The sequence below is a fragment of the Dendropsophus ebraccatus genome, chromosome 2 (genome assembly GCF_027789765.1).
Source record: "Dendropsophus ebraccatus isolate aDenEbr1 chromosome 2, aDenEbr1.pat, whole genome shotgun sequence".
NCBI lineage: Eukaryota > Metazoa > Chordata > Amphibia > Anura > Hylidae > Dendropsophus > Dendropsophus ebraccatus.
Window position 1 is genome coordinate 86,642,104 of NC_091455.1, and position 25,922 is coordinate 86,668,025.

At 43.5% G+C, this 25,922-nt stretch overlaps 1 protein-coding gene and 1 long non-coding RNA gene across 2 annotated transcripts in view; one reads left to right on the top strand and one right to left on the bottom strand.

The window, feature by feature from the left end:
• The window catches only part of LOC138783334 (uncharacterized), a 68,141-nt gene that overhangs the window by 2,073 nt on the left and 40,146 nt on the right, over window positions 1–25,922 (bottom strand). The gene's annotated exons all lie outside the window — the stretch shown is intronic.
• Window positions 18,050–25,922, top strand: part of RIPOR2 (RHO family interacting cell polarization regulator 2) — a 161,048-nt gene continuing 153,175 nt past the window's right edge. The window contains exons 1-2 of the mRNA XM_069957916.1: window positions 18,050–18,068; window positions 20,107–20,358. Coding sequence (XP_069814017.1) covers window positions 20,283–20,358 — 76 coding nt within the window. The 5' untranslated portion in view covers window positions 18,050–18,068; window positions 20,107–20,282. The remainder of the gene's footprint in view (window positions 18,069–20,106; window positions 20,359–25,922) is intronic.

Genomic DNA, 25,922 nt, shown 5'->3' on the forward strand with positions numbered 1-25,922 from the left:
ACCTGTGTACCCGGAAGTGTTGGTGCATTATACATTACCTGATCCGTGTCGAGGACCGTCCGCCATCTTGTGCCAAACGTCATCTTCGGACGGACGGCCGAGTTGCTGCCGCCCTTCCCCCCTCAGCCGCGTCACAACTGTGCTCAGCCGCGATTGGCTGAGCACAGTTATGCTCAGCCAATCGCGGCTGAGCATCGGATGACGCTGCAGAGGGCGGCCTGCATTCGGGACAGTCTGAGCTGTTCGCCGGCCGCCCGAAGAAGACGTCACTCGCTGAAGATCGGAGATGGGTGTCGGCACGTGACAGGTGAGTATAGCGCACCACACTTCCGGGTACACAGGTGGGGGTGGTGGGACACGGGGAAGGGAGCCATTCACAGACATAACATACATTACAAAGTTGTATAACTTTGTAATGTGTGTTAGTCTGTGAATAATTCTTTACCGCCGCACTACCCATTTTACATGTGTTCTACATGGCATTTGATACTAATATCTGTGAACAATAATTATAGTGCTTGAAAAAGCGCGATATTGTCATCCCTTTTTTTACTCTTCTACTGGTTTTTCTGCAATTAGTACCGAACCACTTGGCGTACAGACTCAGTTCAAACTGCATTTCAAAGCCCTCGGTGGTGACAGGTGTGCTAAGTATTTTTGGATTTGATTGGATTTGTCTTTTCTAAGAAATTTAGGTTTAAAGGTTTAAATTCCCCATAGAAATGAATGGCAGAATTTTAGAAATTCTAATATTACACAGCACTAACCAGCCAATCACAGCACATATGCAAATAGCAGAAATCTAACAGCCAATAGAAACTGGCAGGTACTTCACTCAATGCCTGACAATATCCACTCAGTCACATGTGCCCTATTGGACCATAGAAGATGGCAGGTCCTTACAATTATGACATAAATACACTGACATAAATACAGATTTCCACAAGATTATCATGGTAACCAAGCAATTTTCTTTCCTATTATAAGGTTGCTGTAGATGTCACTGTTAAAGGGCCAGTGTCAAAGTGGCTCTTAAAGTCCCGATACCAAATTCACTCTCAAAGGGCTGTTACCACATTAGTTTCTTAAAGGCTGCTACTGAATTCGCTCTGAAAGGGCTGGTACTGAATTTACTCTTTAAGGGCCGGTACTGAATTAGGGCAGGTAACAAAGTTGCACCAAAGATGCTCTTAAAGGGACTGTACCAAAGAGCTTGCCTAATACACCCTTAATGGACCCATGATTAAAATAAATGTCATGCGTTATTAGGCTATGTTCACACTACGTATATTTCAGGCAGTATTTGGTCCTCAAGTCAGGTCCTCATAGCAACCAAAACCAGGAGTGGATTGAAAACACAGAAAGGCTCTGTTCACACAATGCTGAAATTGAGTGGATGACCGTCATATAACAGTAAATAACTGCCATTATTTCAATATAATGGTTGTTGTTTTAAAATAACAGCAAATATTTGCCATTAAATGACGGCCATCCACTCAATTACAACATTATGTGAACAGAGCCTTTCTGTGTTTTCAATCCACTCCTTGTTTTGGTTGCTATACAGCCTCAAATACACAGCCTCAAATATACGTAGTGTGAACCCAGCCTTAAAGGGTTAAAGTTTCCCTTAAAGGGGTGATCTGGAAGTCACTGTTAAAGGGGTGCTCTTTTCAAGCACTATGTAGTTTTTTCTGGAAAATCTAGTTGTACCTTGCACTATTGATTCTAGCATTTGTATACATACTGTAGGAACCATTTTTATACTCAGTTAATGTGTTCTATATTATTTATGATGATAATAGTACCTTTGAAAAAAAATTGTACTTTAGATTGCTAATATTAGCATCTTTGGGGGTCGACACTGGTACATATTGTTAGTTAGTTAGTCTACCCCCTAGAATTAAAGTCCCTGAAAATTGCTCTGTGGATCAAGGTAAGAAACTTTCCTTAATCCCCAGCGCCCCGTGCACTATAGGGAGATATAAGCAGGTTAAATGCGGTTTCCCTTTAAAAGGTAATTTGTGCAAAAATGTACTACTTTTTTCTCCACATAACAGCCCCACAGCCCAGCACATTCACTATAATTCACACCAGAAATTGGTGTAAATTATAATAATCTATGCCAGCTCAAGTTTGCCAGACGGGCAGTCACAGGTGGTCTGGATTTATTGAGAATCGTCTTGCTACATCTGGTGTATCTTATTTCAAGTTTATCAAAGTTGAGAAGCAAAACATATTTGAGTGTATACATCCTTCCATTTTATTACCCATTCCTCTTGAATACTGTTGTGTGTAACACCAACCTTTGATGGTTTTACACACAGCATTATGTGGCAGTTTGTTATTCAGTTTCCCTTAGTTCAGAAGGAATTAAAAATATCAACTGACACTTAGGCTATCTTCCCACTACGTACAAACATTGGGTGTCCTTCCATGAAGGACTGTTGTTTGACGCTAGCTACAGCCGGAATTAATGATTATGATCATTAATTCCGTCCTTAGGTAGCGTTAAACAACAGCATAGTGGGAACATAGCCTTATAGTCAGAGCCGTCTTAGCAGCATTATGGGCCCCTGGGCAGAGGTGGGAAAAGGGCAAAACAACATGTCTCATATATACAGAGGGGGAACAATGACTATTATATATGAGAACCATGTTGTTTCCCTGTATACTGTATACAGGGAAACAACATGGGTTATATATAATATAATAGTCATGTTGTTGCCCCTCTGTCTATATGAGACATGTTGTTTGCCCTTATCTATATATAAGCCATGTTGTTTCCCTGTATATTGTATTATACAGTGTACAGGGAGACAACAGGGCTTATATGCAGAGGGACAGCAACATGTTTAATATATTGTATCTGGGGCCTGTAATATTTTCATCACGTTTCCCTGTTCACTGCACAGTACTCCGGCGGCCATCCTCATGGGCTGAGACCTGACGTTGTCCTCCTCAGTTAATAAGTGGAGGAGGAGTCTCAGCTGCTGCGTACAGCGTTCACAGACTCCTTTCCCTTCTGCTGGCCTGAGCCTGAGGACCGCGCACGGGGGGGGGCAGCTGACGGCAGGACTCAGAGCATAGGCACTGCGCAGCACCTACAAGGGGGAGCTTGCGCCGTGCAGACCAGGGACAAGGAAGATGTCACGTCGGCTGGGGGGAAAGGGGGCAGCGGCTTACGGCAGCAGAGGCACAATACCTACAAGGGAGCTTGCTTGGGGACCGGGGACAGGGAATATGTCACAGCGGCAGTGTCGGACTGGGGTACCTGGGGCCACCAACATCCCTTGTGAACAACATTTTCAGTCAAACTAAAACTCTCAGAACCCCCTACATTTATAAAGCTCTCAGGGTATGCCGGGAGTTGTAGTTTCTGAGGGCCCAACCTTTTAAGAAATCAGTGTGTGCAGAGTCTCATGGTGGTTGCAATCTGTGGGTGACCACCATCAGTGTCTACACTGTACTACAACTCCCAGCATATCCTGAGGGCTCCAGACTGTCAACTTGGCCCTCCTGTTCCTCGACCAAGCGCATGCTATTGGTATATATATGGTATGACCAATAATACCAGTATACAAGGGGGAAATATTACCGCCACACCACAACCATCACCACTATATTGTTACTAACTAAATCCTGTATACTAAATCCAATAAAACACAGTGCCAGATAACAAGCAACAAATATTACCACCACATACTGACTAACACCACCGCTGCTACTGACTAATCCACTTTACACATATCACTATCACCTCATCCAGTCATATAGAGGTAGCCCCAGCTCTACACAGGTTCTCAAGTGACTCACAGGGGACGTCTTCTCTAATCGGAGTTCTTCCCTTTTCTTCGTCTCCATTTGCCCTGGGCCGTTATGAGAACTTCTCCGAGCCACGAATCCACAGAATCTGCCAGACAGACATATTAGGCTCCTTACTCCGTCACCATCCTTATCTCTACAAACTGCACATCTGTATTGGCCCCTTATAGATAGCTCCCCATGTATTACCCCCTTATAGATAGTTCCCCCTGTATTCTTCCCTTATAGATGGCTTCCCCTGTATTTCCCCCGTACAGATAGCTTCCCCTGTATTCCCCCTTTATAGATAGCTCCCCCTGTATTCTTCCCTTATAGATGGCTCCCCCTGTATTCTTCCCTTATAGATGGCTCCCCCCTGTATTCCCCCCTTATAGATGGCTCCCCCCTGTATCCCCCCCCTTATAGATGGCTCCCCCCTGTATTCCCCCCTTATAGATGGCTCCCCCTGTATTCCTCCCCTTATAGATGGCTCCCCTTGTATTCCCCCCCTTATAGATGGCTCCCCCTGTATTCCTCCCCTTATAGATGGCTCTCCTTGTATTCCCCCCCTTATAGATGGCTCCCCCTGTATTCCCCCCTTATAGATGGCTCCCCCTGCATTCCCCCGTTATAGATGGCTCCCCCTGTATCGATGTCTCCCTCTGTATCCCCCCTTATAGATGTCTCCCCTGTATCCACCCATATAGATGGCTCCCCCCTGTATTCCCCCCTTATAGTTGGCTCCCCCTGTATTCTTCCCTTATAGATGCCCCCCCCCCCTGTATTCCCCCCTTATAGATGGCTCCCCCTGTATTCCCCCCTTATAGATGGCTCCCCCTGTATCCCCCACCCTTATAGATGGCTCCCCCTGTATCCCCCCCTTATAGATGGCTCCCCCTGTATCCCTCCCTTATAGATGGCTTCCCCTGTATTCCCCCCTTATAGATAGCTCCCCCTGTATCCCCCCCCGTATAGATGGCTCCCCCCTGTATTCCTCCCTTACAGATGGCTCCCCCCTGTATCCCCCCCCCATATAGATGGCTCCCACCTGTATTCCTCCCTTATAGATAGCTCCCCCCTGTATTCCCCCCTTATAGATGGCTCCCCCTGTATTCCTCCCTTATAGATGGCTCCCCCCCTGTATCCCCCCCCCGTATCGATGGCTCCCCCGTATTCCGCCCTTATAGATCGCTCCCCCCTGCACAGCAGATAAAAAAAACATGCAACTCACCTAACAAGCGCTCCCTTGTCGCTGCTTCTTTTCCTCTTTTGCCCCCGGCTGATGAGTCGCTCCCTGGGGGATTCTCAGGGAGCGCACACATCTGGAAGCTCAGCGTGCGCCCAGGCCGGGACTTCCGGTACAGGAAGTCCCAGCGACGCACATTGAGGTTCCTGATGCGTGCGCTCCCTGGGAATCCCCCAGGGAGCGACACATCAGTCGGGGGCCGGATTACCTCTTGCGACTGCAAGCAAGAAAGTGCTTGCGGTCACAAGAGAGAGAGAAGGGGAAGGGGGGGCGCGCAGGGCCGTCTTACCCATTGGGCATGGTAGGCGGCTGCCTGGGGACCCTTATCCCTAGGACACAAAGGCCCCCGGGCAGCTGCCTACCATGCCCAATGGGTAAGACAGCCCTGCTTATAGTACTTCCTGCTGGATCCACTTTTGGCTTGGGCTAAAAAGAAACTGAATAAATTATGCTAAAAAAACTGGTACAAAAAGGGCTGCGTGTAATTCCCCCCACCACCACCACCACCCATACTTGTATGTATAAATGCCCATATAATTTAGAAAAAGTATGGTCCCCATGGCTTCAGACACACTTATGTGTTAGGATTCTCAAATACCACTCGGATTGTTGCAATTTATTACATGCTGACTTGCCAGGGAGCGATGTAAAGTATGTTGCATATTGTATACTGTTTGTACTGTATGTCTGGTAGATTTGTGACTGAAGACTTTTTTTTTTTTAATTGTATTTTATTTTTGGCTGGAAAAGGGTATCCTTTACACATACAGATCTATGTTTACAATACAGCTGTGTATGCTTCTACCAGATTACATTTGTCTCTGCTCTGAGAATTACCTCAAAAGGGAATCTGTCACTAGGTTTATGCTGCCTTAAATGAGGGCAGCATAAATTCGTGACAGAAACACTGAGCAGGTCGGTATATTACTTACATCACTTTGTTTAGCCGTCCTCCTAATATGCAGGAGAATAGGATTTATGCCACACCCTCCCCCCGCCCTCTAGCTGCTGATTGACAGATGACTGCCTATACACAGCATGGATAATTAACTGCCAATCAGCAGCTGGTGGGCGGAGTTTTCTGCTGCTCATGAATAATGAAGACTACTGGGCTCATGAACATAATGGAGAGGACTACTTATTGTCCATGTTATTCAGGAGGATGTCTCTGAATAAGTAATGTCTCTGAAGTAATACATACAGTAAGTAAGGATGTCTCTGAAGTAATACATAATTCTGTTCAGCTTCTCTGTTACTAGTTTATGCTACTCTTATATAGGACAGCATAAACCTACTGACAGTCTCTTTAAATTTGTAATCACACTTGTTACACATGGTTTTTGTGGTATTTGTGCTTGTTACCATGTAAACACTTAAATAAAGCCTTTCAAAAAGGTTTTTACAGTTTTCTCCTACATGATCAGAAGTATATTTTTCATTTAACTTTGTCTACATAAAAAAGCGCATCTAGAGATATTTTGTTAGTAATAATAAAAAAAAAAATCTGTCTTTACCCAATTACTGTGACCCTCAAAATGGAAAATATTTCCTGGTCGTCTTCTCAACAAAAGGAAACGTGTAATGCCTGGAGTAGTGGATCCACTGGACCGTCACCAGCGATGACACTAACCTCACCAGGGAGCGGAGTCTAAGGGGCCGCTGGTTTTCACCAGAGCCCGCCGCAAGGCGGGATGGACTTGCTGCGGTAGGCGACCCCCAGGTCGCTACCCCTGGCTTGGTTGCTGGTGACGGCAGGCGAGGCGTGGCAGGAGCAGTAGGCAGGAGATGGTACTGGCAGAGGTCAGTAGGCGTGACCGCAGGTGACAGGCTGAACACAGGAGCAATGGAGTGACAGGGGAGCAGGAACCAGGAACAAGGACTAGGGACCAGGTAGCGGATAGGTATCAGGAACAAGGACTTGGGACCAGGTAGCGGATAGGTATCAGGAACAAGGACTTGGGACCAGGTAGCGGATAGGAATCAGGAACAACAGGGGGCTGGACCAAACGCTATAGGAAGCATGTAGAGGCTCCAACCCAAGGGACAGGGCATGCTGGGATTTATAGGGAGTGATAGGTGCAATTAACCAATTAAGGGCGGACTGGCCCTTTAAATCTGAGACAGCCGGCGCGCGCCCTGGGAGGCGGGGACGCGCGCGCCGGCCGGCACAGACGGAGACAGGAGCAGAGGAGAGGTGAGGCGCCCCCAGGGGCCGAACTAGCAGCAGCGCCGGGTCCCTGCACAGGGACGCCGGCGGCTGCATGGGGCAGGAGGAGGTCGCGGCGGTGGCCTGGAACACGGGCCGCCGCCGCGACAAAACGCCAGTCAGTCACTGGTTGGGGCATATCACAGCTAACATGCAGCAACCCCAGACGTACATGAATGTGAATTTGCATCAAGGGGTTAAGGCAACATTTTCTATCACATGCCTATCTATCTTCTGAGTAACATACTGTATGCGACCAAAAACCTTTGACACTAAAGGAGAAATGTGAGAAGGAAGAAGGTGCAAAGAAAGAGGACATGTGGCTGGAAAATGTATGCTGTACTACACAGTTATCTCAGATCTATTTATTACACAGGGTGTATCACACTAATGAATTTTAGGGGTTTAAGACTCCCCCAAATCTCTTGCATATGTTTTGGACATGTCCACAGCTGGAGCATATTGGCTTACAAACTTTAGGTTACAAGAACTTTTTTTTTTATTGCTTCTCTTATAGACAGGTACAGACACTTGATGGCCACAGAATATACATGTAACAATCTCTTGAACAGTCATAATATACAAAACATTTCCTTGTAATTTAACATCAGGACCAGTGAGTTGAGTTTTGAGCCTCATAATGAGTTTAGCTATAACATTGCACAAGCCTGGAGAACACAGAAATGGCTGCACATCACACCCATGGTTAAAACTAAAGCTTGTTCGGCTACATTGAAAAACCAACATCAGAAGTTAGTATATAATTTGATCATATTGCTTAATGTACCACGTGCAGGTCTTCTGATACACAAGTCGCTACTCTAGCCATGGTGTACCACCGCCGCAAAGCCAGTGCCCATGGGGGGGGGGGAAGCAGGGGGGGAAGCAGCCCAGCGGTCCAGCGACCCCAGTGTCGCAGAAACAGGCCCCCAGGGCCATAGCCGTACCACCCCACAGGCACGGCTGGCAGAGGCAATGGCCAGCAGCCAATGCCTAGTGTGAACAGATCTTAAAGCCCACTACATGTGCTCCCAGCTAAACTGAGAAATAGGAGGTACTTACCATGCACATCACTTCCCGCTAATTGGTCACATATGGGTCTTACTCGGAGGAGTGCAAAATCCACAAAGAGAGGGGACAGAATACAAAAATGCACAAGCCTGGAGAACACAGAAATGGCTGCACATCGCACCCATGGTTGATACTAAAGCTTTTTCAGCTACATTAAAAAGCAACATCAGAAGTTAGTATATAATTTAATCAAACCAAGGTAAAAATGAAAAAAATTAAGGCTGGACCAACATTTAGTGTAAAAAAATATATATTTTTACCCGAAATCATTGATCTAGTCTTGATTTTTTTCATTTTCACAAGAGGTTAAAAAAGCAAAAAAAACACAAAATATGTACAGCAATTTCCTCTGAGTACGGAAATACTCCACATGTGGACTTAAGGTGACATGCGGCCATGCAAGCCTCCAAAGGGAAGGAGCTCCATTTGGCTTTTGAAGGCTGGATTTGGCTGAATGGATTTTGAGGGCCATGTTGCATTTAAAGGGCCTTCAAAGGCCTCTATGTTGCCAAGACAGTTGAAACTCCCCACAAGTGACCCCATTATGGAAACTACTACACCCCTCAAGGAATCTAACAAGATGTGTAGTGAGCATATGGAGTCCACTGGTGACGGGCACAAATGTGGAACAATGTGGTGTGAAAATGAAATATTAAATTTATTACACTATAATGTTGGTCTAGCCTTGATTTTTTTTTATTTTCACAAGGGGTTAAAAGAGAGATAAACACACAAAATGTGTAGAGCAATTTCCTGTGAGTCCGTAAATACCCCACATGTGGACATAATGTGGGTGCAGGGTAAGCCTCCGAAGGGAAGAAGCGCCATTTGGATTTTGGAGGCTGGATTTGGCCAGAATGAATGATGAATGCCATGTTGCATTTACAAAGCCCCTGTGCAGCAAAGACAGTAGAAACCCCCACAAGTGACCACATTCTGGAAACTACACCCCTCAAGGAATCTAACAAGGGGTGCAGTGAGGATATGGACCCCTTGATGATGGACACATTTGTGCCGTGAATGTGAAAAAATAAAAATTTTCACTTTCACGTCAGATTGTTCCACATTTGTGCCCATCACCAGTGGGGTCCATATCCTCACTGCACCCCTTGTTAGATTCCTTGAGGGGTGTAGTTTCCAGAATGGGGTCACTTGTGGGGGGTTTCCAGTGTCTTGGCTGTATGAGGGTTTTGTAAATGCAACATGGCCCTTGAAATCCATTTCAGTGAAATCCAACTTCCAAAAGCCAATTGGCACTCCTTCTCTTTGGAGGCTCGACCTGCACCCGCTTTGCACTTTATGTCCTTATGTGGGGTATTTACGTACTTGGGAGAAACTGCGCTAGACGTTTTTTTTTGTTTTTTTTTTCTTTTATCCCCTTGTAAAAATGAAAAATTCAAGGCTGAAACAACATTTTAGTAAAAAAAAAATTATCCTTTCCTTTTTCATGCCACATTGTTTTGAAAATCTGTGAAACACCTGTGGGGTCCAGATGCTCACCAGACCCCTTGTTACATTCCTCGAAGGGTGTAGTTTTCTAAATGGTGTCCCTTTAGGGGTGTTTTTTATGTTTTGGCACCCCAGAGCCTCTGCCAACCTAAAGTGGTACAGTCAAAAATGACCAAATATAACGGAGGCGTTGAAATTCACTAGGCGTTCCTTTGTATCTGAGGCTTGTGGTTGCGTCAAATAGCGCAATAGGGCCACATAGGGATATTTGTATAAACTGCAGAAACGGGGCAAGAAATATTGGGGTGCATTTCTCTGGTAATAGGTTTATAATTATGAAAGATATTGGATTACAATAAAGTTTTGCAAAGAAAATAAAAATTTTACATTTTCTTACACACTTAGCTTTTATTTCTGTAACTCACCTAAAGGGTTAAAAAAACTTTCTGGATGTGCTTTTGCACAGTTTGGGGGGTGCAGTTTCTGAAATGGGGTGCTTTGTGGGGCTTTCTATCCTATAGTCCCTTAAATACACTTTAACCCCTTAGGGACCAAGCCTATTTGAGCCTTAATGACCAGGCTCATTTTTCAAAATCTGACCTGTTTCACTTTATGCGCTTATAGCTCAGTGATGCTTTAACATATGCTAGCGATTCTGAGATTTTACTTTTCTTGGGTGTTACGGGGCTTAGAAATGTATCAGCAAATTATCAATTTTTCATGAAATTTCCCAAACTAATTTTTTTAGGAACCAGTTATTTTTTTAAGTGTGTTTAGGAGGCTTGTATACTTAAAACCCCCATGAATTACCCCATTTTGGAAACTACACACCCTAAGGTATTAATCTAGGGGTATAATGAGCATTTTAACCCTACAGGGGCTGGAGGAAAGTATTCACAATTAGGCCGAAAAAAAATGGAAAATAGAAATTTTCAAAAAATATGTTCATTCAGATTAAAGTATCTCATTTTCACAAGCAACAGGAGAGAAAAAGCACCCCAAAATTTGTAACGCAGGTCCTCCTGAGTACAATGGTACCCCATATGGGGGCGTAAACCACTGTATGGGCACACAGCAGGGCTCAGAAGGGAAGAAGCGCCAATTAGCATTTTCAGTGCAGATTTTGCTGTACAAGTTTTCAGGCGTCAGGTGCGTTTGCAGTGCCCCTGTAGTGCCAGCAGAGTGAAACCCCCCCATAAGTCAGCCCATTTTGGAACATTAACCCCTCAAAGAATACATCTTGGGGTGCAGTGAGCATTTTGACCCGACAGGTATTAGAGGAAAGTATTCAAAATTAGACAGTAAAAATGAAAAACTAGAATTTTTCCAATAATATGTATGTTTAGTTTGAAATTTCTCAATTTCACAAGGAACAGGAGAGAAAAGGCACGCCAAAATCTGTAATGCAGGTTCTTCCGAGTAGAAAGGTACCCCATATGTGGGCATTAACCACTGTATGGTCACACAGCAGGCCTCAGAAGGAAGGGAGCGCCAATTAGCATTTTCAGTGCAGATTTTGCTGTAGAAGTTTCTGAGCGCCGGGTGCGTTTGCAGTGCCCCTGTAGTGTCAGCAGAGTGAAACCCCCCCCATAAGTCACCCCATTTTGGAAAGTGCACCCCTCAAAGAATACTTCTTGGGGTGCAGTGAGCATTTTCACCCCACAGGTATTAGAGGAAAGTATTCAAAATTAGACAGTAAAAATGAAAAACTAGAATTTTTCCAATAATATGTTTGTTTAGTTTGAAATTTCTCAACTTCACAAGGAAAAGGAGAGAAAACGCACCCCAAAATCTGTAACGCAGGTTCTCCTGATTACAACGGTATCTCATATGTGGGCATAAACCACTGTATGGGCACACAGGAGGGCTCAGAAGAAAGGGAGCGCCAATTAGCATTTTCAGTGCAGATTTTGCTGAACAAGTTTCCGAGCGCCAGGTGCGTTTGCAGAGCCCCTGTAGTGTCCGCAGAAGAGAAACCCCCTCAAAATTCACCCCATTTTGGAAAGTGAACCCCTCAAAGAAGTCATCTTGGGGTGCAGTGAGCATTTTGACCCCACAGGTATTAGAGGAAAGTATTCAAAATTAGACAGTAAAAATGAAAAACTAGAATTTTTCCAATAATATGTTTGTTTGGTTTGACATTTTTCAACTTCACAAGGAAAGGGAGAGAAAGCGCACCCCAAAATCTGTAACTCAGGTTCTCCTGAGTACAACGGTACCCCATATGTGGGCATAAACCACTGTATAGGCACACAGCCGGGCTCAGAACGGAAGGAATGCCAATTAGCATTTGCAGTGCAGATTTTTCTGAAGAAGTTTCTAAGCGCCGGGTGCGTTTGCAGCGCCTCTGTAGTGTCCGCAGAAGAGAAACCCCCCCCAAAAGTCACCCCATTTTGGAAAGAGCACCCCTCAAAGAAGTCATCTTGGGGTGCAGTGAGCATTTTGACCCCACAGGTATTAGAGGAAAGGATTCAAAATTAGAAAGTAAAAATGAAAAAAAATGAATTTTTTCAATAATATGTTTGTTTAGTTTGAAATTTCTCAATTTCACAAGAAATAGGAGAGAAAATGCACTGAAAAATTTGTAAAGCAGGTTCTCCTGAGTACAACGGTACTTCATATGTGGGCATAAACCACTGTATGGGCACGCAGCAGGGCTCAGAAGGGAAGGAGCGTCATTTTGCTGGTGCAAAATCGCAGCTAGTACCGGTTATTAGAATAGCAGGGTTGCTGAAAAAATTTTTTTAAATGAGATTACAGGTAATCTGGAGTGGTGGCTGGCAACCTGGGAGTGTTTACTTGCTATCTGGGGTGGTGATGGGCAATTTGGGGTGGTACGAGCAGTCTGTGGCAATCTGGGGTGTTTATGGGCAATCTGGGGGTGGTTACGGGCAATCTGGGGGTGTTTACTGGCTATCTGGGGTGGTAACGGACAATCTGGGGGTGTTTACTGCCTATATGGGGTGGTAACGGACAATCTGGGTGTTTTTAACGACTATCTAGGGGTGTTTACTGGCTATATGGGGTGGTAACGGACAATCTGGGGGTGTTTACTGCCTATATGGGGTGGTAACGGACAATCTGGGGGTGTTTACTGGCTATCTAAGTTGGTGACGGGCAATCTGGGGGGGGTCCCAGGCAAACTGGGGTGGTGATGGTCAATCTGGGGGAGGAGTGACAGGCAATCTGGGGTGGGTATGGGCAATCTGGGGTGGTTACGGGCAATCTGGGGTGGTTACAGGCAATCTGTAGTGGTTATGGGTAGCCTGTGGCAATCTGGGGTGGTTACAGGCAATCTGGGGGTGTTTACTGGCTATCTGGGGTGGTTACGGGTAATCTGAGCAGTTACAGGTAAAATGGAGTGGTTATGAATAATCTGGGGTGGTTACAGGTAATCTGGGGTGGTTACAGGTAACGCGGAGTGGTTACAGGTAATGTGGGGTGGTTACAGATAATGTGGGATGGTTACAGGTAATGCGGGGTGGTTACAGGTAATGCGGGGTGGTTACATGTAATGCGGAGTGGTTACAGGTAATCTGGGGTGGTTACAGGTAATGCGGGGTGGTTACAGGTAATCTGGGGTGGTTACAGGTAATGCGAGGTGGTTACAGGTAATCCGGGGCACTTGACTTTTTATCCTGTTACCAATGATTCTTGGTGACAGGGGACAAAAAGTGCCGGCAGCATTTGGAACAAGTGATCAGTGGTATATAGTATATACCGCTGATCACTTGTACCAGGACCACATCGGCTAGTCCCTGATCATTGCCCCATGCTCTCCGCCACCTTTGGTAGTGGAGAGAATGAGAGTTTGATCTTTTTTTAAGGGTACAAACACACTTGCTGTATCCGCAGCGAGTTTCTGGCTGCGTATTCGCAGTGAGACTCGCTGAGGATCCCAGCCATGTGTACTCAATGGCAGACAAACTCGCAGCAGGGATGTACATCCCTGCTCCGAGTTTGTCCGCAGCTCGCCCTGTTAACTCTCCGGCCGCGGGAGACTATACACCAACTAATCCCGGCTACGGGGCTCCCGACGTCTTCACGGCCTGTTCAGCCAATCAGTGCCGGGAATCAGCGAAGGACCAGATGATGTATAGTCGGGACCAGGTGATGTACAGTCTCTGGCGGCCGTGGGGGGTTAACGGGTCGGCCTTTGGACAAACTCGCAGCAGGGATGAACATCCCTGCTGCAAGTTTGTCTGCCATTGAGTACACAGGGCCAGGATCCTCAGCGAGATACGGCAAGTGTGTTTGTACCCTAAGGAATTAATCACTGTGAACACTAAGGTTATTCCGGGGGGGACAGGGGGGGGACAGGGGGGGGACATGTATTCTTCTCCTCTTACTGTGGATAAATGGTGAGAGGACATGAAAGCATGCAATGCCCGTTACCGGTGGCCGCCGTTATACTGGTAATAACGGCGATCGTCGATGCGGGGACTGGCCGGGACTGAGCCCACATTCTGCCCCAACTTCTCAGCGACCTCCGGTAGCTGAGAGGAGGGGGCTGCGGGGCATTACCGGCGCTGCTGCACTATTCTGCACCATCGCCATAAAGAGCTGATGGCAACAGAATAGAGCCCATTAGTGATCGCCGTAAAAATTCATATCGGCGGTCACTAATAACATAATACATGTATTCTCTGGGTCACTACGGTTATGGTGATACCACATTTGTATAGGTTTTTTTTTAACGATTACCACTTTGGCGCAATAGAAACTATCTTCCTAGCCCAAACCCACAAAAACTGTCGCCACACTGCAAGATCCATAGCGTTCTTATCTTTTGCGCGACAGAGCTGCTTTTGGGCTTATATTATGCGGGAAGATCTGTAGTTTCTATTGATACCAAGTTTTATATGTATATGACTTTTTGATCTCTTTTATGACGTATTTTCTAAAGCAGATTGATAAAATACAGCTATTCTGGTACTGTTTTTTTATTTATTTTTTACAGCGTGTGTCGTGCAATATAATTATTGATATCGTTTTATAGATTGGGTCGTTACGGATGTAGCGATACCAAATATGTATAGAATTTGTTTTTGATCACTTTTATGTAATGTTTTATAGTGTATGGGGAATGTAATGCATTTTTATTATGGGGGAGGGGGGCTGGGGGGATTGTGTTTGGTGCACTTTTTTTTACTTTGATCACATTATACAATACACTGTACTGCTTCTGCAGTACAGTGTATTGTATTATGGGACCATCCTGCTGATAGGCAGTAGCACAGCCACCCCTGTCAGCAGGATGGCTTATCCATGGTAAGCCCGGGGGCCTTCATTAGGCCCCCAGAGTTACCATGGAGATGTCGGGGGGACCAGACGGCGCCGCGGGACCTCCGATCACGTAAGTGGACCTGCGGCGCAGTCGGGTACACACCGGAACCCGTTAGATGCCGCTGTCATGCTTTGACAGCGGCATTTAACGGGTTAAACTGTCTGGAGCAGAGAATCCTCCCCTCTGGGCAGTTACAGGAGGGGGTCAGCGGTCACATTGACCGCTGATCCCCCGCACTGCTGCCACTGCCGGGCGGCAGTTCGTTCCGATGTGTACGCCGTTAAAAGGCGTCACTAAGGGGTTAAGGCCATGTTCACACAACGTAAGAGAGCGGCCGTTCCGTGACCCTGCCAGGTCACGGAACGGCCGGTCTCTGAAATGATCATTCCGGCTGGTACTGCAGTACTGGCAGGATGATCTTTCCTGCCGCAGAGCTCTGATGCAGGCGCATCTGTGCGCGCCCGCATCAGAATTCTCCACTGCACAGTATTGAGCCTAAGCCTAAACCTAAACAGGTCCCTAAAAAAATCAGATTTTAAAAAGTTTCCCATTGTCTAAAAAAATAGAAAGAAAGTTAATAAATGCTGCCAACATAAAGTAGACATATTGCTAATGCTATTTAATATTTAATTTATGTGGCAAAACCATTTTCTGTACAAGCAGAAAAGTTTCAAAGTTAGAAAATTTGGCAATTTGGCAAGAAAAGTTGGCAATTTTTCACAATTTTTCATGCTATTTTTTTTTTTTTTATTAAGATTCCTTATAAGTATCAACTCCAATTTACCAGAACTGTAAAGTACAATATGTCACGAGAAAAAAATCTCAGAATCAGCAGGATAGGTAAGAGAATTTCCAAGTTATTAATTAATGAAGTGACACAGGTCATATTCATAAAATTTGCCTTGGTCCTTAGGGCCATTTCAGGTTAAAGGCTTAGCCCCACTTGGTTCTAGTCATCTGCTAACATGGGCCAAAGTTATTTGGGCTGTGTATCTCCCCTGGGCTAAATCTTCCGGGGCCATCCAAAGCCTTTGGCCTTTATGTTGAGCAGGCCCACTCTCTAGTGTTATAATAATGGTCAAGATAATGTATGTTATGCCTTCCTGCTCCCTCTAGTGGTAACTGCAACATAGCAGTATTGAGACAAAACACTGTGGGGGGTATGGTGGTAGGTCGCCCATAACATATCCAGAATCAGCCAATTCCCAATAAACTCCTCAGTATTCCATCTGCTCTGTCTGTCCTGCAGCATTTTCACAACCATTGGAAAGCAGGCAGTAACAAAACTCCAAAACAAGCTCCAAATATGAAATTTTTATTTAAAGGAGAAGTACAGCCAAGATCATAATTACAAGGCTGGTAGGGGTTGGGGGTAACATAATAAACAACCTATACTTACTGGTCCCCGTGCCCTTGCAGTGACGCATCACATGGCTTTCTCCATATCCTATTACATCACGATGCAGCGAGAAAGGGTGGCCGATAGCCCACTCACTGACTGGCTAAGCTGGGCATCCATCAGATGTTTGCAATAACTGCCAATGCATCTTTTACAACACTCTGGGTGAATTTTGGCCCACTCATCTTTGCAGAATTGGTGTAACTTGCCCACACTGGAGGGTTTTCAAGTACGAATTGCTTTATAAGGTCATTCCACAACATCTCAATTGGATTAAGTTCAGGACTACGACTAGGCCACTCCAAAATCTTAATTTTGTTTTAAGCTATTTAGAGGTGTACTTACTGGTGTATTTTGGATCATTGTCCTACTACATTAGGCAAGTGCCCTTTAGCTTGAGGTCACAAACAGATGGCCTGCCATTCTCCTACAGGATTTGTTGATAGACAGCAGAATTCATGGTTCCATTTATCACAGCAAGTCTTCCAGGTCCTTAAGCAGCAAAACAGCTCCAGACCATCACAATACCACCATGTTTTACCTTTAGTATAATGTTCTTTTTCTGAAATGCTGTGTTGCTTTAATACCAGATGTAATGGGACTTATACCTTCCAAAAAGATAAACTTTTGCCAATCCACAACTTTTGTTGATCCACAGACTGTTCTCCCAAAAGTCTTAGGGATCATCAAGATGTTTTCAGGCAAAATTGAGAGGAGCCTTTATGTTCTTTTTGCTCAGCAGTGCTTTTCGTCTTGGAGCTCTGCTATGCTGGAGATTTTTGCACAGTCTCTTTCATATAGTCATGAACATTGACCTTAACTGAGGCAAGTGAGGTCTGCAGTTCTTTGGATGTTGTTGTGAACTTGGATAAGTTTTCACTGTGCTCTTAGGGTAGTTTTGGATGGGTGGCCATTCCTAGAAAGGTTTACAACAGTTCTATGTTGTCTCCATTTGTGGATAATGGATATCACCATGGTTCTCTTCATTGTCAAAGCTTTAGAGATTTCTAACCTTTTCTAGACTGATAGATCTCAATTACTTTGTTTCTCATTTGTTCCTGAATTCATTTAGATCTCCCCGTGATGTCTAGCTTCGGAGGATCTTTTGGTCTACTTCACTTTGTCAGGCAGGTCCTATTTAAGTGCTTTCTTGCTTGAGAACAGATGTTGCAATATTCAGGTGTGGGCAAGGCTAGGGAAATTGAACTCAGCCTCTAAAAGATGTGAGACATTTTTTTTTTAATTTTCTTTTGGGAGGGGGGGTATTACTTTTTCACACAGGGTCCTGTAAGGTTAATAAATCAGGAAGGGAGAAAATACCTATTTCACACCACTGCAGACTTACTAATCCTAAAGGTGCCTGCTTTGTTTTGATAATTTGTTGGTCTTGGTTAATTACCCCCCCCCCCGGGGGGCATTTGCTAGATTAGATGCCTAGTTCAATCACAGTCACCTGATCTGTGCCATTAGTACTGGCAGTTGGTTTTCACTTCACATGCAAGCAAGGGGGATTGTGGGAAAGTATGTGCACTGTTGCATGGCAACAGCCAGGTTACAGTTCAGAGAAGAAACCAGATAGTGAATAGATCTATGGGGAAGAGAAATGGTACAGTGATGTACAGTATTTTCCTGCATATAAGACTACTTTTTAACCCATCGTCTGTGGATGGATGCCTGCCTGCCTTGGTAAACCCTTGTCATGTCGCAATACTCGCCACAGAGTTAGACTTTGACGTAAAAGGGGCCACCCCGGTATTTCCCTATTTACGTTCCAATACTCGCAACCGAGTGGGACTTAAGGGGCTACGTATCAGGGTGGTTTGGTGTACTCCCCACTGGGAGGCACCCCTTGGCAATAGGCTTCCCTCCCCTGGAGGGAAATCTAGCTATTGCCGTGTTTTGAGACTCGTAACTGAAACTCTACGGACCCTTCTTTTGCATATTTAAATTTATAGGGGACAATGCATCAGTGGAGACTCTTCAGTGAGTACTCCATTAGATTTTTTTGTCGCTGGTCTCCCTGAGCTCAGCGATTGCTGTGTTTTGTTACTTTTTAACCCAGGAAAATCTTCACAAAAGTCAGGAATTGTCTTATACACCGAGTGTTGTCTTATAGGGCGGGTGCTGAAAACCGTTGAAACCAGACTGGAGAATATGTGGTCGCTGCATGCAGTGGGGGGAGCTCAAGAATGGCCGCATCTCCGCCGTATGCAGCAACTGTATGAATTGCAAAGAAAGCGGCAGGCATCCAGGGTATGGAAAAGTAGAGTGGTGCTGTGCCCCAAAAAACACACCTTTCACTCGTGTGGCCAGCCCTTGTATCCTATCAGTATTACTGTACCTCCTCCTCTGCCTCTCAGATCTCGCTCCTGTCTAATGTTTTCTATTAATTTTTATTTGGTGTGTATTGGAAGAGGGGTAGTCTTATATGGCAAGTATATCCCAAACTCTATATTTTTACTGGAAAAGTTGGGGGTCGTCTTATACGCTGGAAAATACGGTATGTTACTTTACTAAAAACAACACATTTCTTCTCCATTACATACATGTATGTGATACACATCTGATTTTACCATCTTTGCTTTGTGGCAAAGATGGCAAGGATAAAATAAGAAATATAGCACCAGGAGTAGACAAAGGAAACAAGGGAGGAAACATAAAGCTGAATGGGAACTAGCAAAACATTTTAGTGAGGGTTCATATTGTTCAAACTCTATTCCTAATAGGATTCAGTAAAGTACTCAGTAAGGCATACATATTTTTCCAAACTCTATATACCATTGGGCAGATTTAGCACATGGTTCTGAGCAGTCAAACACCTTTAAACAAGAGGTAGAATTGTGGTAGCTGATTAAAGTAGAGGCTGGACACACATATGTCCAGTGATCCAGCATATCTCCCATCTGGCACGCAGGCGCTAGATGGAGAAGCATCGTTTGCAGCATTTTTTTATTTGGCAAATTATATAAACATTATAAAAAATAATAGATCTACTGTAGTGCAGTGCCTTATTTCAGCCTATGGGGCAACAGATGCAAAATATGTATCTTGTGTTCCCATCCAGGATGGCCCCAGATTGCTGGACATGTGTGCAGGCCCTTGGTCTCCACTGATCTAAAATAAAATTTTATAAAGATTTATTGGCTTTTTCTGTTTTCCTTTTAACATTTTTACCTTTCAGTTAAAAAATATCTGAAGCTACACACTAAAAAGTAATGCAACTTCCATAAGTTTTTCTACCCTATGTATTTTTATTTGAAATCATGTAATATGATCATGTTTTTGTATTTTTATGCACTGCAGCTGATGGGATACTAAAAGGTTTGTGTGGCCACAGCCTAACACTACTATCCTGTCTGTGCAGATCCTCAGAACATGAACTTCTTTCTGTGTAACTGGGGATAGAGAGACAGATGCCATTAATATTCATTAGTGACATGAATAAATCATGCTGGTCAGTGTTACAATGCCACATTTAGTTGGACAGGATTATTCCTTTTTCAGGACGTTAGCTGATAAACTTACAGGTTTAGATGTTTATTGTATGTTAGGCATTCAGGCTAATGTTGGCTGGGCATAATCGACAGCCTCTGGCATGAGAAGTTACAATGCATCTTCATGCATAAAATATCTGTCTCACGCAGGACATGATACCTGGAGATTGGTTGTCACAGGCAGCAGGAAATATGTCTCATGACTGCAATGTGAAAACAAACTGGGAAAAGAGAGTTTTTGGAGCAGCGTCTTTCAACATGGATCATATTTAATGGATATTTTCTATTATAAATATTGTTACGTTAAAAGGATTTTTTAGAAGGTCATGGATGTTTCATCTCGATTACGATGGATTCGAAACAGGATATGGAGAAACCGGGCACATGGCAGATACTTCAACAGTAAGTAAAAGAACTAATGACACAGCAGCCAAACTCTGTACTGTTCAAAGCAGCAACTTGTTAGTCTATAATTGTGTTACATGGCATGGGAAGAAGCCAATCCAGCAGAAACAACAAGTAGTAACATAAAATATTAGAGTAGAGGTTTCCAATATGGACAGTAGGTTCTGGATGATCAAAGGCATTGCCTTTAATTTCCAAGAGATTTGATATGTCATACCAACAATTTGGATTAGTCAGGGTCTAAGTGTTCAGACCCTGACCAATCAAGAGAACAAGCTTGAAAACATGTGAGCTTAGCAGTTAAAAAAAAAAAAAAAAAAAAAAAAGATAAGATAAGATATGAAAAGTTTTGTGGAACATCTAGTACTCTTTAAAGAGGCGACTACTGTATGCGTGAGTAGTAGATGCAGAAGATAATATTTGCTTGGGTATACTTACAGTCATCAATAGACAATGCAGAAAGACAAACATTCACGTCTCTAATCCTCTACTAAGTACAGTCCCATAGATAGTCACTCAGGATCTAAGTGTACAGTATAGTATAAAGTTAAAGAACATCACATTATTTCACTGTATATTTGTACTCCCTGCAATATGCCATATGTCATTTTTAACAGTTTAATATGAACTAGCATTCTGTGCTGATATAGTTTCCAGCAGCACAGTGGAGCATACCAACCATAGCTGCAGTAGTAACTTTATACAGGTGAAAAAGATATTTTATTAAACTACGCAAGGCTAGAAGAGGGATAGCAACTAGTCATCTAAGCAGGAAGCTGCCCGTGACTAGTCACAACTCTCTGCCTGTCAGCGCGCAGTGCGGGGATGATTGAAAGGCAGAGAGGCCACTAATAGGTCTCTATGCCTGTCAGTCATCCCCACAATGCTAACTGACAGGCAGAGAGCCGTGACTAGTCCTGGGCGGCTCCCCACGCAGATGAATATTTGCCACCTCTCTCCCCTTTGTAAAGCTACTGCTGCAGCCGCAGTTGGTATGCTCTGTGAGCTGCACAGTAGATTTATACTTTCGTGCTGATTGGTTCCCTTTAAGTCATGAGGGTAGATAAAAACTGGCCTTCTGCTTAGTATTCATATTAAAATTGATAATACATTGCATTTGCAGGTTACTGTCCCCTTAACATATGTTTTGCTGTTGTTGTTTTGATTGGCAGTTTACAGGTTTACAGGTGGTGAATTATTTAGTATGTCAGGGACTCACTGGTTGTTCCTTATTGTACTTTTATAACAAAGGATCTAGGAACCGTATGTGTGTTTTCGTTTCATTCAACAAAGTAAACAATATAAAATGAGTGAACATTAGCTGAATATAATCTTTTCCAGAAAAAAGTAATGTTTGAGCCTGGTTACTGAGCGCTGGTACCAAATAACCCTGTTAACTTTGGTGTATTGTTCTCCCTGCACACAGAAGCTAGTCTTACTCTGACACAAAGAAAATAAAAAGTAGACCAACTCCTAATGAGAGTCTTCCTATAACCGGTACATAATTCATGCATCTTTGTTGCTGTGTCATGTGTACAGGCTAGTAACTTGGCAAGTTTATTTTTCTTTTCCTTTACCCACAATGCTTTGTACAAAAAATGTCATGATGGTTCCCCATTTTTACTTAAAGCATAGCCTGATTACAAGAAGAGAACAACACTAAATCTGGACCATTGTGTCTTATTCTAGTATTTACTGATACATTCCCATATTATCCATTGACTATGTTCCCATTACGGGATCGTAGCAGGAAAAGGCGGACGTCTATTAATATTCACTCCCGCAAATAATGATCATGATGTCATCATCAAAAGACGGACGCATCCCCAATACAGGACGGCGTTTCAGTGACACTTATGGTACCCCTAATTAAGTATACGACCTCCTACAGAAAGCAAACACAAAAGCGCGTTGGAAGAGAGCGGACTGCGAGAGATAGCAGTTATTGAAAATGTGTTGCCACTTTTAGTCCAGCGCAATGCCCTTTTTGTTATGTAACAATGTGCTTTCTCTGCAAAGGGGAATCCTGCCCAGATTCTCAACATCCAGTAGCAAAGGGGACCGGACCAACCAGGCTTGGGCTCACATATGTAAGATCAACCATTTACGTGTCACTCAGTATGGGAAAAATAATGATAACTGTAGTACAGAAATAAGAGTCCCTATAAAAATTCTTTAAATGAGCACTGTTTTAAAAATATATGTTAACCTTTTGAAGACCAAGCCCAAAATGACCAAGTGGACCGTGCCAATTTTCATTTTTGAGTTTTTTTTACTCCTCCCATTCTAAGAGCCCTAGCACTTTCATTTTGCTATCTACAGGGCCATGTAAGTGCTTGTTTTTTAATAGGAATAGTTGTACTATGTAATGGCTTCTTTCATTCTACTATAACATGTATGATGGTACCCCCAAAATATTATTTATGAAAATATAAATTGGTGAAATTGGAAAAAAAACAATGCAATATGGTAACTTTTGGGGGGTTCCTGTGTCTACGTAATGCACTATACGGTAAAAGTGACATGATACCATTATTTTTTAGGCCAGTCTGAACCCAACCATATGCAGGTTTACACAGATTTTCGGAGGACTTTTTTTGCAATTAGTTATTAATAAATTGTGCCTTTTGTGACTCTTATCTAACGGTATTAGTTTTTCACCTATGGGACTGTATGGGGTGTCATTTGTTTGCGCCATAATCTCTTCTTTCTTTTAATACTCTATTTGTGTAGATCAGATCGGTTTTGATCACTTTTTATTCATTTTTTTTATATATAATGTATAAATCAGTAATCCTGGAGCTTTTTTCCCTCTTTTCATTTACGTTGTTTGCCATATGGAATGACGATTGTTATATTTTAATAGATCGGACAATTACGCACGCTACGGTATATAATAAGTTTATTTATTTAATTTTATATGTTTTGCTTATCAAATGGGAAAGGGCAGTCATTTTAACTTTTATTGGGGGAGGGGCTTTGGGGTATTGCAGGGGTCACAATCAGTAAATGACAGGAGAGGCCCCTGTCACTTTCACTTAAACGCTGCAGCGTTTAAGGGGTTGATGACAGGCTACAGCGAGATCGGTGCAGCCTGTCATTAACGGTGAGGCCCCGGCTGCTGACTGCAGCTGGCCCCCACCTGCTATGAAGCGCGCTGCGCTCTGGAGATCGCTTCATAGCTCCCTAGAGACCCAGGACATAAATGTACGTCCAGGGTCGTCTGGTGACAGACTTCCAGGACGTACATTTACGTCCAGGGTCGTCTAGGGGTTAAATCGGCAGGAGAGGTGATACGTTACATCTTTGCTTATTTTCTGTATGGGATACAATGCTATACATTCAGCCAATAGGTGTTTCACTATGTAGTCTTTGTGGCTAAGATCATTGGTCTTTAGTAACAGCAAACAAAAAGGGACCAGATGCAGGAAGTGATGTCAGTTGCCCCAGTGAAGAGGAATGCTCATTGGCCAGTGGCTGCAGATGAGTAAACTGATTTAAAAAAAAGGCCTGCCCACTGGCTTAGAGAAATGCAGAAGCATGAGCAGCATAGTGGGGCACTAAATAGGCCAAAATGGTCAGCATACATAATGCAAGCATTAAAGGACAACTCCGTCATTGTTTTGTTTTTTTTGCCTAATTAACACACAACACAAGATTATATAACTACATAACCTTGTAATGTACTGTATGTTAATAACCTATTCCTCACCTTCCCCCGGGAGATGAAAAAAAGCTAATAACTAGAGCCATTTTGTGTTGGTTTCGTCAGAGGGGAGAACCTGACCTTCTTCCTCCTCGGAGTCTTCCAGGGAAGTGAATGGGAGAGATTGGCTGAGCAAATCAGTAGCCATGTGATGCGATCCAGCCAATAAAAAGGCTGCCGGTGCGCATGGACACCAGTAGCCTTTTCTCTCCCTTTCACTTCACTGGAACCCAGCAGTAAGGGTACAAACACACACACCATATACGCAGCAGATACGCAGCAGATTTGCAGCAAATTTGATGGTGCAGATTTGATGCTGTGTTCAGTTATTTAGATCTAATCTGCTGCGTATCTGCTGAGTATACAGTAAATACGCTGCGTATACAGTGTGTGTGTTTGTACCCTTAGGGAGATCCGAAGATGACGACCGGAGCAGACGGGGGCGCGGCCGGCAGAAGATTCAAGCAGCGATCATCACCAGAGGGATGGTGAGTATAAAATGTATGTGTCTGTGTTTTGTTTTTTTTCTTTTCCTGAATGCTGGAGTTGTCCGTTAAGTATATATTTGCTGTTTTTTTTTTTTTTTCTATATGTCATGGCAGGAACTCATTAATTAAAAGGTTTAGGTTGTCATAGAAACCTTGCACAGTTTTAGCTTTTGTTAAATGCCTGTGAGAGCTGTCATACGTGTCATACAGTAGGTGCTGATTTTTCAGGAAATATACCATTACTGCAGAAGTTTAAATGAATATGTATGACACATGAGAATCTTAAGACTATGTAAAGAAAACTAAATGGCCACAGTTTTTTTTAATAACATTATTGAAGAATCATTGATGCACAATAACAATTGCCAATCTTTTCCATTATATTCAGTTGCATTAAATCTTTACATCTCAAAATAAGCAAAAGAAGTTCCCCCCCCCCCCTGTGATCCATAAAAGAATCATATGTAATTTGTGAACAATTTACCGCCTACACTCCTACTTAGGTCTTCTGTGCGTCTCGCAGTAAGCTCTAGACATGTTGATGTACATTATCTGCAGTTGGCATCACAATTCCATATAGAGAAAAGCCTTTTGCGCAAGTGAAAAATTGTAATAATCATGATGCAAGTACTTGTCTATTGAAATAAAACAGGTGTGATTTTCTAAACTACCTACCTAATGTCTTCACACGTCAGTATAAAAACAAAAGAACTATACAACTCTTAATGTATAGGGACAAATCTGCAAAATCCACAACCAATAATTTTTTTTAATTTTTTTTTAGAAAATGAATATGCCTGATTTTCTTTTGTTGTATTAAATATCTACTTAAAATATGAACATATAGTACATATAGTCAAGTTCTATTTTCTGAAAGCCATCATTAATTATTTTATGAATTTATGTATGTAGTAAGTGATAAGAGTCTCTCTGGCTAAAGGAAAAAACGGCCTGTGGCCTAGAAGCTGGCAAGCTACCCCAAGGGGGTCCTATCTGCAAACTACCTACAGGAGGGTCCTACATAAAAGAAGGCAAACTACCCTCAGTGGAGTCCTACTTTCAGAAGGCAAACTACCTTCAAGGGAGGGTGATACCTTGTGGGGCCAAACTACATAAAGGAGGGGAATACCTTATGGGTGCAAACTACCTATAAGGGGGGGGGGGACTACCTACAGGGGATCCTATATTTAAACTGTTTGGGACCCTATATGAGGGGAAAGGGAAGAAGGGTGCTGGAAAAGTGCAGATGTTTGTCAGGTTCTGCAGAAATTAGTTTTGCCCACAGGAAATCATCATGGTGGTTTGGGCCAAAAGGAGAAGAGGGAAAATGAAACACTCTTAGGAGAGAGGATGTCACATGTGTCACT